The sequence below is a fragment of the Pelmatolapia mariae genome, linkage group LG23 (genome assembly GCF_036321145.2).
Source record: "Pelmatolapia mariae isolate MD_Pm_ZW linkage group LG23, Pm_UMD_F_2, whole genome shotgun sequence".
Taxonomy (NCBI): domain Eukaryota; kingdom Metazoa; phylum Chordata; class Actinopteri; order Cichliformes; family Cichlidae; genus Pelmatolapia; species Pelmatolapia mariae.
Genome location: NC_086246.1, coordinates 42,909,659 through 42,926,561, shown reverse-complemented (window position 1 = coordinate 42,926,561; position 16,903 = coordinate 42,909,659). Strand labels below are relative to the sequence as shown.

Sequence of the window (16,903 nt, the reverse complement as noted above, 5' to 3'; positions counted from 1 at the left end):
TCAGTTGTTCTCATGGAGGCCTTATTGCAGAGGTTGTTTTATTTTTACCTAAATACTAGGTTTGGATCTCTATGGTAGCCTGGAATTGGTTTGGTTTTCTAGGAATTCATTTGCCTTGTCTTATTTTCAAAGGGCTGGGTACTGCTGTTTCACCTCAGTGTCTCTCTGAAATACCAAACTGTCCATTTTGATGATAGTGTATTACTACTATGTATGCTATTTGAAAGCAGATCAAACCTCTATTTTAACCATCATTACCATGTTACAGGTCGCAATTTCTGTGTGAGGTCCGGCACGTCCTAGATGTGGTTTGAGAAATGTACTGTAGCCAACCTGCCTGTCACGCCCAACTACTGGAGCTCCTTAAACTGTCCCTGAAGGCTGTGATTTAAAAGAAAAGTCAGGTGTGGGTGTAAATACAGCTTCATGCATTTTAGTGTGAGGGTCATCATACACACAGAGTAAACAACTAATTTAAATGCATGCTGTAATATGCACTGTTAAAACAGTTAAAATTTGAACTTTTGAATTGTATTTTTGGATGTTTTTCTGCTCTTCCACATCATACACGTTAACTGTTCTTTACTCAGCAGGAACCACAAAAGCAAAAATTTAATTTAATGTTTTTGTGGTTCTAGTAATATGCAATGTGCTTCAAAATACAGCAAAAAAGAACGACCAGAAAGAGGCAGACCAGAGAAGGAGGGAAAGTGGTTCTGGTTTTTTCGCAGGTTTGAAGACACTGCGCCCACGTCTGGGCTACAACTTCCGTGTATTATCTGAGAAGTTTGAGTCACAGAAAAAGAAGAAATGACGTTGAGCTCCCCCAGGAGAACGAGAGAAAACAGTTCATTCGTGGCAGCAGTGAGAGTTGGAACGTGTGTGTGTCTGTGTGTGTTGGAGTTCAGGGTTCAGTGGTGTAATAGTGCACCCTGTTGACCATATTGAGAGCTGCAGCATTACAAGATTGTGAGAAACTGAAAAGATTAAAAACAAAGTATTGCTCTAAGATCCCGCATGGTTTATGCAAAAATTCTTTAGAGTATCTTCAGCTCTGCAGCATTTCCCAGAGTAAAATGGGCCTGGAGACATAACCTTTTTATTGAAAAAGGGAGGCCTGTCACAAAGGCCAGATATTCTTGCCAAGTGAAATATGTTAGCGCTTACACAATGTTTGCTTAAGAGCTGTTTTTTAGCCTTGGATTTCTTGGTTCAATATGTAGTAATGCAATAAAAACGTCAGACACAGCCAGAAGACAATAAGCTCTTCGGTCCAGCTTTCACTGGAGAGTCGTATCTGCCACGTTCACACGTTCACAGTGCCCCGACAGCCAGGACATTAGGACTGCATTCCTCAGCCTGCCTTTGAAGTTTGTTGTATTTACTTTTCATCTAATTAAAAAGATTTAAATTGTGCACAACTTCACTGCAGTATATATAATATATAATAGTTATATACTACAACTGAGATAAAATCCATCAACTTCAAAATGCCCTTACACTTTTGTGTATTGCTCTCCAGTGCGTATGTGCGTCTTAATGTGTCCAACAGCGCACATGTGTTTATGCGTTCTTGTCTACCAGTGCAGCTTGTAACTCTAGCCCAGCATGTTGCACAGAGGAACACCACAGATGTTCAGATGTTTCTCCTTGGAAAACAAACAGAGAGGCCATTTTCTCCCTGGACAGAGTGACTGTCAAAATAAGAGCCTCCCCCCCTTGGATCTCCCCTGAAACAGAGACTCTCTTATTCATAGGTTCCTTACTCGCTCTGTCCTGCATGTGCATGTGTTAGTTTTAGGTAAGAGTTTCTTCTACATTTGAATTTTATAAATATTTGTTTGCACATGCTTCTGGACTGCACATTTTCCTTGTGGCACACAGGGGAGAAGCTTTGAAGGTGAAGATGGTTCAGACTGAGAGAGATTTAAAGTCCAGGGAGGGGGATTAGAGAAGTCATGGTGGGAGAGCAGGGCGCCCTCTCCTCCTTCTGCCTTCCTCTTTCTGCTCCACATTTGATTGATGTCTCGCTCCCTACAGTGTATGGCAAGGCTCCACCGGGGCCTTACAGGGCCCCAGGTGAGGACCTTGGGGAGACAGAAATGGAAGGGAAAAAATAGAAAAAACATGAGACGGTGGTCTAGCTGTTTTCTTTTTTGCATGTCATAGGCCAGCCATTTGTCTTTCAGCTTTATAAAGATGATATCATGGGTTTTTTTTGTTGTTTTTACCTGACACATGCATCAGTCTCACACTGATGATGATGATGATGAGACACAAAATGAGAGCATATACTGTTACTGAAAAGACCCGCGGTTTGTGCCAGTGCCAGTAGTAGAAGATTGGTGTGATAAAGTCAGAGCAGAGGGGAAAGAAGAAAACAAGCTGTGTGAGCTGTGAAATTGAAGAGGATCAAAGTGTCAGCGAGTCGTAAATAAATCCTGGTCCCTCCCTGTGGGTAGATGGACAGGCTGTTGCATTGCACTGATTCCGTGAGCATCAGGAAACACACTCTAATCTTTATGACTGCATGTGCAAACTCTTAACGCCGTTAGTACTTTAAGAGACGGTAACGCTGCCGTGGTTGCTCATCAAGACTGAGGAGGTGGTCCATTGAACCCTTATTGGCCGGCACGCTTTCCCAGAACTCTCTGTGTTTGTGTTTGATGCAATGCTGGAGACTCGCAGTGCTATGAGCTTGTTTCCTCTGAGCCACATGTGCTCTGCGGTGCTGAGCAGACTCAGAGCACAGCAGTAATGAGAAGTCCAGGTGCAGATTTTACCCTTGGGGAGGAAGTCCTTGTTTACTCATATTTAACCTTGTTTCTGACCCACCCACCCCCCTTTTTTTAAGGCATTCTGACCCCACGGACGTTCTGCTATGGTAGCCAAACTGCTCCGCAACATGTTAATGATACTCAACCGGTGGACTTTGATATTATATACTCAGATATCTTAAAACAAAATTTGGCTTGTTACAAACCAAAACCACAGCTACATTCCAGTCACAGGCTAACACTGAAACACAAAGTGATGACATCAGCGCAGGTGTCTCAGCAGCACTTTTTTTAAAGATTGCATAACATCCCTATAAATCAGAGGTTAACACGGATTTAAATCCCGCTAGTGTAGATACAGTGTTCTACACTGTTATGCACTTTTATCTCTAAATATCATCATGTACTGGCTACAATAAAATGTTCACGACTGTTCAAAGTTAAAATCATGCCGCTTTTATAGACCTGACTTTATTTGCTTTATTCCCTTAAGTATAACCTGACAACACCAGTAAACTTTGTTATTATTAACAGAACTTTATCTCAAACTTGTGACAGTTGAAATAAAATTTGTAGTAAAAAGAAAACAGCACTACCTGCCTCCCAGACAAGTTTTTCTAATTAATCTTTGTCTAATGATAATGTATAAAATGTGAAAATAACATGGCAGTGTTTGGTAGTAGATGTTTTCTTATTACCCAACTCTGTACCGCCTCCTATTTTAATGGAGCGTTGAAGCGAATTTGGCAATAAGGTCAACTGGTTCAATGCTAGAATTGTTCTTGACTGCAGCAGGCAGCTACTTTCTGGGAGAAAATGTAAAAAACATTAACAGGGAGGGGATATTCTACCAAATATTTTCTCTAACATATTTTTAGGAGACCAGTTGGTCAAAGATTTTATGCCAAATTAATGGTAATATTGCTCCCTGACTGCAGGATGTGTAAATGAGCAAATGTTTGCCGAGTAAAAAAAAGAATTGAGGTTTATGAAAACTTAGTTGCGCTTCATTAGAAGATTTTCCACAATGTTAATTAAGCAGAACTTGTTTTGCAAAACATCTTTACCCTTATTTTAGAGTGTGCCCGTATGATTAATGGCCATGACATCTAAACTACAGTTTCATGACTTACACTCATTTAAGAGCTGCACATCAGACAGCGGTTATGTTTGTTTTGACTAAAAACAGGCTTTCTGTTCGTGGAAAAAGATGTTTACAACTCTCATAGGAATACCCTTTGACTTTATAAATGTTTTGCCTATTACAAATTAAGTGTCATAAAGTTTTATACTGTTTAGACTGCTGAAGGAACTTCAGCCCTGCAGCCTTATAGACACAATGCATTCAGCTTTTTTTTTTTCTTTTGGCTCCAAAACAAGATGCATGTAATTTATTCTCTGCATTGCTGCTGTCGTCCTCTAGGGGACAGACTAAACCAACTTTTGCTCACAGCATGCCTTAGTTTAGGTTGGGCCTCACTGCCCTCACTGCTACCTATGGAAGAGGGAGCTGTTGTGTCATGGTGTGTCTGTGTTTCTTGTTTTCTCAAACAAGATGTGTAATCTCACTGCCCATCCTACAGTCAAAGTCTTTGTCAGCAGTTTGGAGGAGTTCACAAGTTGCTAGCTTTTGCTGAGAGATTAGAAAAGGAAACACTGTGAGCACTTTTACTGTGGAATGGCCTTATGTCTGCAGCCGCTGATGATCGGCCTCTAGAATGATCTGGAATTGAGGAGTGATGAAAACTGCACCTTACCATCTAGGACACACACACAGGCACACACAGTCACACTTCTGCTGACGTGTGCACGGTGCTTATCCAAGTACGTGCACACAACCACAACATATTTTAATACAATTTTTTTTAAAAACCTCTCTGTCCTGGTTTGGCACATGCACACACTCAGTCATCACAGTGCTAATGACATTCTTTCACACACATGCAGCTATGATTGCACAGCAGGTTCAGTTGGGTTCAGTATGTGACCTACTGGAGGAGATGTTTTTCCTAAGTCTCATTGCACTGTGACTTTGTGACTGTAATGTTACAGATTCCAAGTGTGCACATTTTACAGTCAAAACTAGATTTAGCATTGTCAAATAAATATTTTATAATTAGGAATTTTTTTTATAATGAGGCGTTAAGTGGTTTTTTTCTGTGTTACATAACGCTTTAATGGCCAGCCAGCCACATGATGTAGTATCTTTGGCTCCTGTAATCAAATCCCTCGTGCTCACTGTTAATTAAAGTTCAGTTGTTTCAAATGGCAAGAGAAGCCATTCTCATGCACACATGCATGCTTGCATATGCACAGGTACCCCACATACTTACACGCTTTAGTGCACACAAATGCACAAATGAAAGAGACCCTGAGCCTTTATGAGATATACTGTGCCTATTCATTGCAAGTAGCCTTTTAAGCATTTCTGAAGGGCTTCTTATGTCAACTTCCCACTTACCCGCAGAAACTCAGATCCTGCAAACTGGCCAGATAAGCAAGCACCTATTGACACACTTTATGAACTCAGACACCCAAATTGAGAGTGAATACAGTTTTCAGAGCATTCCGTACGTAACTTTGCTCCCAGTGTGTTTGCAAGTGCTTGCTACTTAACTACACAGCATTGCATCCTTTACGATTTGATGTACATTACTGGTTGCATTTTACAAGTATGGTGCATGTTCCATGTATAGTTGTAAAAAATTTTGTTAAAACCAGTGGAGATATAGTATCAAAAAGTTTACATTCCTGAAATTTTCTAAAATTATGCAAAAATATGGAGGTAAAGTTTATGAAACTTAAAATTAATAGGCTAAATTAAGAAAGAATATGATATGAGCTTTTAAAGGTATTCTATTCCATCTTGCATAACTAAAAATAAACTCTCATAATTCAGCTTTCGGACATGTTTCATCTCCTATTTTTTCAATGCCAGTGCTCTCCTAGCATCATTGCCACACACAGGAAGCTGATTCCATGAAGGCAAAGCTAATGGCACATTGAAAATTAGATTAAATTAAAACGTATACCAGGTAATTAGACGAGACTTATCTCTGGCTCTCTTCCACAGCATGTCTTTAGCCTGAGCCTGGTTCTGCCGGAGGTTTCTTCCTGTTAAAAGGGAGTTTTTCGTTCCCACTGTCGCCAAAGTGCTTGCTCATAGGGGGTCATATGATTGTTGGGTTTTTTCTCTGTGTGTATTATTGTAGGGTCTACCTTACAATATAAAGCGCCTTGAGGCGACTGTTGTTGTGATTTGGCGCTATACAAATAAAATTAAATTGAATGGAATTGAACTGGTATTATTGCTCCAGTCTGGTTGCGATTGATTGATTGATTGAGATTTAATTACAAAACTTGTTCTTTACATTTTGCTGCACTTTATAAAAAAAGATCTGGAGCTCAGGGCTTTTACATTTTTCCTGCTGTAACATCTAACAAATTTGTCTTGCCCTGTTTGGACCGGATTACGGTGAACAATGATAAATTTAGTTTTGACAAAAATGACTGCATACATATTTGATCCGTTTACAAAACTCATGAAATATTCAACAACTACTCAGCAGACTTGTGTGCATGTAATAATTCTTTCCCAGAAGAATATTTTGCATGTGCTTAAGTCCCGCTCAGATGCAGTTATGTAACTACTGAGAAATTCATGAGGAGAGCTAACATGCTGCATATGCATTCAGTCAGACAGCCACAGTTAAGCTGATGTGGATATGGGGAGTTTGTTCAACATCTTCACCATAACACTTTATACAACACACACTTCTTTCCCCTGCTCCCCCTCGTCCCTCTATATTAAAGAGAGGACTCGGGTTGCATTGCGTGCAGAGTTGTAATTTTGACTTTGTCTGGAATTGGTGTAATTTCTGTGTACCTCTCCTCCAGATTTCTAAGATTTCTACCCCAAAACCGTGAAACACTGTAACCGCTGTGATTATAACACACTCCGCCATTCAAACACACTTGCAAACACACAGCACTGTAATTACAAAGGATCAAAGACACATTTAGCATGCCTGACATCTCAGCTAATAGCACATGACGGCACGCTAAAGCACAACTCATAAGGAGCAATATCAAAGAGACGTTTCAACACTGTTTTTTTACAGTGAAGTTTTTATGTCTTATTTAACACTGCAGTCATGAGTCAGCTGATGTCTGGCACAATCAAAGAGTTTTAAATAAAAAAGGAAAAAATTTGAGTACTGACTTTAATATGAAAAGACGTAATGTGCCATTCACAAAGTATGGTAAAGCTGTAGTGTTTGTGCAGCTTTGTTCACACAGTGAAAGTGTGTGTGTGTGCGTGTGTGTTTGCGTGCCTACCCAACTGATCTGCTTTTAAAGACCTCAAGTTAGATGGGGAAATTAGGGCCTGCCATTCTCTAAATTAGCAGATTGGTATATTACCCTATGATTTAAACTGGTGTCCTCACATTCAGCTCATAGATAGCATTAGACACATGTACCCTTATCCTTGTTAGTCATTTATTATACTCATGCATACTGGCAGAAACTCCCTTTAGTGGTGACAGGGTGTTTTCTCCATCAGAGGCTGAGTCCTGTGTGCTCACTGTTTGATCACACCTGTTAGCAAACAGTATAACATCTGAGGGTTGCCACGCCACTGCATCCCACATTCCTGTCATGTAACATAGCCACCAAGCTGACATGAAAGTGCTCTGTGTTATTAATGCAGATCCTTTTGCTCTCCACAGTTATGCTGTCTGCGGGCTGCTTAACCATGATAGTTTTCTCCATAAGTGGCAGAGTGGAGACCACACCTTCCCCAGCATGTAATTAATCACGTTAGCTGCCTCGCACTATCTCTTGTAGCAGAGGTGTGTGTCCTTTTTTAACTTTAGAGAATGCCAACAAGAGGAAATAAATATAGAAACTCAGATCCATACTAGGCGTTGTGCTTTGGAAGGTCTTATAACAGTGAGGGAGGGGTGTGTGTGTGTGTGTGTGTGTGTGTGTGTGTGTGTGTGTGTGTGTGTGTGTGTGTGTGTGTGTGTGTGTGTGTGTGTGTGTGTGTGTGTGTGTGTGTGTGTGTGGCATTGTTCTGTACTTCCTAAAGAGTCAGTGAAGCAGCTCAGATTAACAAGTCTTGTGTTTTTTCTCAAGTGGGCCACTCTGAGAAGGATTAAGTTCTCACAGTGGAATTCACACAAGTATATGCCCAACTTTTTGCAACTTGGATGCTGACACAGCAATCCAGCTCTCAGATTTAATTAGTTTATCACTGATTAAAGCTGGACGTCCTATTTTGTTTTTTTTATTTAGATCGGCCATGTTTGCACATCATTCAGGTATTTAAAAGTGCAAAGTGAAGAAAAAGCTAAACTGACTAAAAGAAAGCTAAAAGAAAAAGACTGCATGTAATTGGTGAATAAAGCCTCCATAACACCCCCCTATTGATTTGTGGGCTACCATTTCTCAGGCGACTCCGAAGCCCAGTGACCTTGACTAGAGATCAAGTTTTCTGAAAATCTTGTGAACGCAATAACTCGGGAAAGATGTAACTTCGGATTTTCAAATTCATATCATAGGTGCATTAACTAAAACTTGTGGTCGGGTTCGACTCTCAGTCTGATCTCAAGGTCAAGGCCAAAGGTGAACTTTTCAGAAGATCGCCTAGGAATTTCAAATTGGTGCATCTACTAGTAGAGTGAAGGGTAGAGCTGGCAGCCACCGGTATTTTTTTACATTTTGTTTGTGTTAAAAAAAAACGAAAGTTTAAATTAATTAAAATTTAATAGGTTGATAAACTCAATAAATTACAAATATTCACATGAAATTGTTTAAAAAGTTTGCCTGTGTGGGAACAACTCCCATTGTGAAACACTGCAGTTACCCTCCCTTAATGTCCTTCCACTGGTGTTGGTCTTTAGTCAGTGGTGCTGTGGCCAAACTTTGGTTGGCTTCCAGGGGAAATGGAGAAATAGCTTTTGGAAAATTAATTTATAAATGTTTGAAATTCTTCTTAACAGTGTATGTAATTTGCTGTTTTTATCAGATTTTATGAGCATGCACATGCTTGCATCATCTTCAACTTCCTCATAACTTTGATTTGCTGTTCATTTGCATAAAAGTCCATTATGATTTTTCTATATTTATTATTGTGTTAGCGCATGAAAGTACACAAATCCCTGTATATCAAAAAATCCACCTCAGTGATCAAAGATTTTATGGTTCATTTTAACCTGCAAATCTATCTGAGGTTAAACTTGACAGAGCTGCATACAGTGTTTGTTTTTCATTTTCCATTACGTTGTTTGGCGTCAGGAAGCATCATCATGTAAGGTGAAAGAGGCACGACAAGCATGTAGCTCAGAAAGCCCACTACTTCCGTCCCTCCTTTTTCATCCCGGCGTTCAGTAGGAAAGATTTTCTTCCTCAGCATTCCACACGGGATTACCACGTCTGATATAAACTCTTTTTAGAAATTTGTGCTCGGCAGTGTGAATCCTTCTCCCCCTCGCTTAAAAATCACGTACTCTCATTCTTTTCTCAGACCAGAATAGAATTTTTGATCACGTTTCAAAATAAGCCGCGATATTTATAAGTAGTCGGTTTGTCTACATTCCACTGATAAGTACAGAGTGATTAGTTTGATTGTGGGGTCAGCCATAGACAGTGAGCTGTTGCAGTGCAGTTTCAGTGTTTTGAGGGTTGTTGAGGAAACAGACTGTGTTTTTCTAATTTAATGTTCCCTGTGTTCTTTAGCAGAGAGTGTATTTCTTGTGAGATGAATAGTGTGGCAATGGTAATGAACACAAATGCTTCCACATTTTTTACTTCCTCTTCTTTGATGATTTTTTTTTTTTTTTACTTAATTGTTTACGTGCACGGTGCATTCAGTCTTTGTTGGTGCAGCTGCTCTGTTATATGCTCGAGAGAATATTTTTCTTGAACCGCAGTTGTAACTGTACATTTGGAATTTTTCATAATGTGGAGAAAACACACAAAAAGGCTCCGGTAATTAATGCGCTGATCCTTGTAACAATTATTTCCTGTATAAGCAAAGCCTGATATGTCCGATATGCCTGCACTAGGCGACATGTTTCTTTGTTAGCATGAGAATTGGCACTCTCCTGTATTTTGACTCAATCCTGCATACACTATCTTGTTGCCATAATAACTCAGTAGAGGGTAAATCATGGCTGAAAATAGTCCCCAGCAAATACACCTCCTGTTTCAGTAATGGGTGATCTAAAATACAGATGGCTGTGTCTCAGTTTTCTCAATCCTCGGTCCTGCAATCAACATCGATACTACACCCGAATATTCATCTGTATATATAGACAATTACTTAGCGATAAAAAGGCGTGTTTGTACAGAATACGTGATGTATGAATGTGAAGAGTGGCTTAGTTTGTGCTTATAGGGCAAAAACTTATTTTCTTTTTTATTTTATTAAATTAAAAGTTTATTTTTCTTTTTACGAGATTATGTAATCACAGTCTCTGCTAAATACAGTTGTGGTCTGAGGTTTATATGCACTTATCGTGGACATGAATTATCGTGGTATTTTTAATGATTTCTTTTTTTTTTGTTCTTTTTCCAGGACTGTAGAGCACACATCTTTAATCTGTAATTGGGTTCACAATTTAAAATTATATGATCATTTCAAACTTGTGCACCCAATTCTTGTTGTTTAAAGTCATTAAAGATGTACAATGTACTGTACAGCCATGATGAGTTCATGTAAATGTGTGATCTTAACTGTATAATACGCAGATGTCACCACTCCCCCTCTTTATTTTTGATAGGCGAGTTTTTAATTATCAGTTAACTCTTGCTAATGTTGTTAGCCCAAGATGAATATGTAAAAAACAATCTACTCATCTGCTAATCAGTGCTAAGAAACATGTAAAGAAAATACCAATTCACACATCAAACAACAACAGCTACAGCCCTTTGTGTCATCATGCAATAACAGACAACTTTAATAACATTTAAACGACTGAGTTAACCAATAAAATCAATTCCTTGTACAGTTATAATGACAAAGAGATTCGCCATTGAGGCCAAAACTTTTTTTTTTTCATAACAGGTTGCAAACATGTTTCTTTGTGCACTAAAGCTGGGCTTTGACACACAGGAATCTAAAGGGACTCAAATACCCACTGAGGAAACTTCAGTTGTTGGCACTTAGCCTGTTTCTTTGGTTTTCAGCCTCTGAGGTTGTCGCTTGAAGTTTTTCATGGACTTTCTTAACAATAATAAAAGTATAAAGTGATAAAGAGAAGGCCTGTCTTTTCTTTATGTACAATCTCACACAGCTGTGGTATAAAAGCTTGTCATCTGAATCATCCAAGCTTGTTATGTGAATCAATGCGTTACTCATTCAAAAAAATAGCTTGACCTACTTTTATGAGAACTCATCAAATCCCATCTTTTCAACCTGATAGTAGTTTTACTTCAACAATGAATATTTTAATGTTTCTTAAGTCTTCAGCATCATCTTCCAGCTCTACTCATTACCTAACATCCTCCTCTGGTTGGTTCTTTTCACCTTGTGAGTGTCACAGGTTATGTTCGCACCTCTCTTAGTAATTTATTGCTCACCTCCGGCTCTGTTAGATCAAATTAAGGAAACACTCAGTCAGCTGTTTCCTGCCTGGACTCTTACTGGACTCTTTAGCTAATCTCTTTGTCTCTAAGCAGTGTAGTGTAGCGATGAGTCAGACTTGAATAATATTTTCTTATCTACTAAACAAATTGGTGTCTGTTAAGCTGGGTTGTTTCTGGATATAAATGCATACATGGAAATGGCAGAGCTGTTCATATGACAGCTCTCATTTATTTTCCATCATCGGTTCCCATCACATGCCTTTATATTCACAAAAGCTAAAAATATATATCCACAAAAGCAAAATGCCATAATGCAGTCAGATGGCTGTTAATGTGATGCTCTCATGTTGTTCACTTAATTAAAAAAAAGAGAAAGAAACGTGAGAAAAAAGATAATTCGGCTTGCATGTTTGCATGTGAGACACGTGTGGTGCCGATATGGTGGGTGGCGTGACTGTGCCGCGTGAGATGAATTCAGACGCAGGTGTTCAGCCTCGCCGCCAAACTGGATGTTCCCGGATCAGCACCTGGTCCTGCTCCTGCTCCTGCTCGAGGTCTGCAGATCAACATCCAAAGCACAGGTCGCTCGGGGTGGGACCTGCATCCAACTCCTAGCTCTGGGCGTGTACTGTATGCTTTGGCAACAAGTCGACCAGCTCCCTCACGGCAGACACGCAAGCGCTCAAAGAGATTTACACATCTCCCTCTACCTCACCCTCATATTGTGGAGTGGACTACCACCACTAACACACCCACTATGCACAGACAGTATTTTAGTTGATTGCTTTCAGTAAATCAGTAAAATTTACTGCATGTTTGCCTGATCCCCCTTTTCTTTTGCTTCTCACTGTAGAAATGCTCAGTGACTAACATTTGTAGTAGGGTGTTTTTTAGGATGCTTTCCCCCTCTGCGGGTGTCTGGAAAGATAAGACCCACATCTGTCTGAGGCTTCACGCTCAGCTCAATTGAATAGACCCGCTGTTTTTTTGTAGGAGTTTACCGCTCAGCCTGGGCAACGCGCAAATTCAGCGGACCAGACACTTTTACATTCCTGAAGACAGCAAATCAAAACAAAGACACGCTTTGCTTAATTTGATATCATCTATATGGGACGGGGAAAGGAACTAACAGAGACCAAAAAACCCAAGCTAGCATGCTGAAAAAGTAAAGCTGTTCACTCTAACTGCTGAAAGTGATGTATAGCTCTACATATATAGCATGCCAAATACCATAAAGCAAACTATTTCTGCAGGTCTGTTTTTAGTGTTGTGAAAATCCTCCTGAAGATATAAGAGTTTGAGGTGGCGTAGGTGCTCTTGCACTCCATCAATTTAGCTCGCTGTGCATAAAGGGAGATTTTTACCACATGTTCTGCGAATGTTAGATTTTATCTTCAAAACTCACATGTTCCTAACACACAATGTATACATCTGGCTTTGCTTTCATTCCAGAAGTAGGTCTGTGTAAGACATGAGCTCATGGTTTGTTATGTAATATTTAGGTAAGAGCTTTAAGAGAGTTTCCAGGATTCAATGGTAACCCTGTGGTGGTAGAAGTCATGCATGGCCCTTTGAGTCTGCTTAATTAGACCGATGTTGGGTTTAACTAAGAGCAGTAGTGAGTGTTTTGGAGAAATAGAGATATCTTGTTTTTTAGTATCTTCTACATTCAACAATATAATTTTTGCTTTAAAGTGATATCCACAAAATCAAATTTACATATTATGCAGCTGTTTTTATTTTTTATATTGACAGCTGCTCATCTGAACAATTCACACTTGGTGGGTTTATTGTTACGGACCCGAGTTGGGATGCGTGGTTCGTGTATTTTGGCTAAAATTGTTCTCAATTCCCAGGATTCTTGTGGTCTTTGGTTTCCTACAGTGATTGCTGTTTGGGCCTCCCTGTGAGTTTGTTTGGTTATCTTTGTGAGGGCATTCATTGAACCTGAAACTCTTACCCGTAAGGTTTATCCTTTCAAATTAATGTGTAATTTAAACCTAATTCAACCCCAAAACAGGATGTGGATAAAAAATGAAAACAGGCCAAAAAACTTCTAACATTTGCAAAGATTTAATCATTCTGATGGCCCAGAACTCAATCTAGCTCAAAAGATAGCAGGTCATGATTTTTTTTGTTTAGTTTTTATTTATTTATTTGTTTTTATTGTTTTTTCATTTCCTGTGAAAGATGGCTAAAATCACTTACTCATCTTTTTGGATGAGTGGTTCTTGATAAAGCTGTATCCCACAATCTGTCCACTGTGCACGGTCACATGCACACACTCATTCAGTGAGTGTATCCTTAAAGCTGTCCGCTTTTGCCTGCGTGTAACGCTATTAGTGGATATCTGTAAAGTGTGCCGGGAAACATGAGTGAAAGAACAAACAGATGCTACGTTAGTTCAAGCGAAAACACCCATTTCTATGGCTCATGTCTCCAAAACTGGACAACTCACACTAGAACACTCTCGATGAATAAATACTACTTTAGGGCAGAGATAAAATATTAAAACAAGATTTGGGTGTAAACCGTTCTGTTAAAGCAGCCACCATTAATATCTTTGTAATAACAGTGCATCATTTGGCAATGCCTGTGTCAGAACAACGTGACAGGCTTCTTTAGTTAAGGGTCCACAAAGAATTGCCTGAAACTCCCTCATCTCTCAGCTTTATAAACCCGTCTAATTTCAGCTCAGTGTTTTGTATTCACTGTGCAACTTAACTGTATGAATTCACTCACATGGCTCGGGACAATATTTTTGTCTGTAGCAGACATCTGTTTTCATTTGTTTCATTTCATTGTAGACTTCATGTCTAGAACCAAACGGCAGACACACACTTATATCCCTCAGGAGTTGGGAGATACCAAAAATGGAGTTAAAAGGGTGTAAATGTTGACGTTTTGCCAGGTGACTACAATATACACCAGAAGAATAATCCTATCACTGAGGGATTAAAAAAACAAGCAGGTTTTACTGACGAACGGATCGATGGATGGGATTTTTTTTACTGTGCAGCAGCATTGCTCTTGTGGGTCATACCTGCTAAACATCAGAATGTTTCCATTGTTATTATGAAATCATGTAAACGTTTGTCATACTTCAGGATGTAAGTGTGGTAAATATATGTAGCCAGAGGTATGCATATGCTGCCATAGACCACGAGTGTGGGCCAGAAACCATGATGAAAACCTCGTACCTGCAGGAATGGAAGCTGCCTGTTTGTTATTTGACAGTCCATGGAGTATTAAATCTGGGGCGCTACATGAACCCGAACATACTTAAGCAGATAAAATATTTATGAAATGCACATTTGCATGCAGAAACTATGACTTGGCCCTTATTGTGGCTAAGTGTTACCGAGCCAACAGAATAACTGTAGACTAGTCTTGTTGCGTTATTGTTGTTTTTAGGATTCACCGATTCATCATTCCAGTTTCTGAACTACTTATCCTATTCATTAGTGCTAGAGTCTATCCTAGCTGTGAATAGGGTGAGAGGCATGGACTATGTCCCCAGTGACACAAGCCTGTAACCTGGCTGGCAACCTTCTTGTGACTTCCAGCAATTGTTTAATAATTAAAATCAAAATTTTTAAAGGCTAAGCAGCTGGGATTGGGGAATACACATTTTTCCTACCAAACTCAGTTTAAACTTTGCTTTCCTAACACTGTGAAACAAAGTGTGACTTATAAATACATATTATGAGTATATAAACGTAATGATTTGGCATTTATTGGTTATATAGTAGATAATAACAAAACATAACAGAACTGAGATGAACAAAATGAAAAATACAAAAATGTGTTTATCTTATTTGCACTCATTTCAGTTGAGTTCAATTAGTCTTTACTGCACTTTGGTGTAATTTGTGGTAGCACTAGTTTGTCATTTCTCTGGCTTTCACTGTGTATGCAACTCCTCATTACTTCAGTAATGAAGCAGATAAAACAAGAGTGAAGTGACGTTCACGGCATTAATACATGCTTTAATACGTGCTTTAATATGTGCAATAAGATCTTGTTGTAATTCTGGTTAAAATGTACGTCAGGTTTATATGATATAGGTTGTGCATTTTTATCACGGAGTGGACCAGCATGTCCAAGCAGAACATGAGCCAGTTCCTGACTGTAAGGAAACTGTAGCTTAATGTTGGAGTCAAGGAAAATCAGCATATGGATGTGATGTGCGTTACGCCGCTGCGTGAAAAGCACTTTTATGTGTGAACTACTTGTACAAATGGTGGAGTCATCATTGTTCTTTTTGTTACGAGCCTCTCACAGTCTAGTGCTGATTCAGTTTTCAGGTTTGTGTTCTGTAACACAGCTGACCTCCTTGTTAATTAAAGGCAGGCAAATCCCCGAGCTGTGTGCTGGGGAACTGCAGGTGCCACTCAACCTACTTTGCCAGAAGCGCTCTAAACGGACGTCTTGGGCGCCATCGTTTAGCCTTCTTCACTATCTTCTCATTTGGTTTACTTCTCTTTGATATTTTTAAGCCCCACTCTCCTTTTCTCACTGCCATTTCTCTTTCTTCTTAAACGCTGTCATTTCGGGTTTATTTCACAGCAAGTCTTTGCTTCCCTAGGCACTTCTTTAGAAAGAAGGGAACATTAGATTTTGATTAGGCTGCAGTGCTTTCCGCTGGAATAAAGGAGCTCTTGTCCTCTCGCTCCCTTGCGTTTACCTTGATAATTGGTTTCAGTACACACCCAGCTGAGAAAATTACCCACAAAAATGAACAGGCCACATCTTATGGCCAATTGTTTTTGCAGAATCAAATGGGTTGTTTTTGCCTGTTTAGCTTTCCTCTCTGGCCAGTTTTGAAGCAAAATGTAATGTGTCTACTTTTAGATAAATCTGTGGTTTTTAATGTTCTGTTAATGAGACTGTGTGCTTGTTTTTTATTAGGTTGTACAAATCCTGAGGAGCTGACCGCAGAGCGAGTTCATTCTGCAGTGGAGAAGATGTTCAAGACCCTCCGAGGTTTGAGCAGCACCAGAAACCACCTCAAGCAGCTACGCTCCATCTACACTGCCAGCGATGGAGTTCACCAGGTTGGAGGCACACAAACTCTGACTGCCAGCCTCAAAACACATACACGCCTTCTGTTACAGGGTGGTTTGCTTTACCGGTATCAAGTATGAACACTACCACAGCTTCATCATATCCCAAGTTAATACAGAATGCAGTTTTTAAATGATGATTTTAGGGCTGTGCGATATGACCAAAATCTTATATCCCGATATAAGAATTCTATCGTCCCGATAACGATATAAATCACAAAAATGTAACATTTTCTGTAAATTCTGTGAATCTCGGGCAGCTCGTCTTGCGGGAAGTGTTTCCTGCTGCGCGTCATATAGCTGGAGTCGAGTGTTTTAACCGATGCATGAAACTATAAATTTTTAGGCATAAGTTGTAACAGCCACCGTTTTCTTTGTGAGTATTTATTACACGGCTCTTTCTTACTTCTCATCCGTAAATAATCTGCTCTTTCACGTGATTCAGTTTATTTTGAAAAGTCTCAACAG

The 16,903-nt window shown here is 39.5% G+C and overlaps 1 protein-coding gene across 1 annotated transcript in view; it reads left to right on the top strand.

The window, feature by feature from the left end:
- Window positions 1–16,903, top strand: part of scfd2 (sec1 family domain containing 2) — a 105,148-nt gene that overhangs the window by 65,172 nt on the left and 23,073 nt on the right. The window contains exon 6 of the mRNA XM_063467131.1: window positions 16,281–16,426. Within this exon, the coding sequence (XP_063323201.1) occupies window positions 16,281–16,426 (146 nt within the window). The remainder of the gene's footprint in view (window positions 1–16,280; window positions 16,427–16,903) is intronic.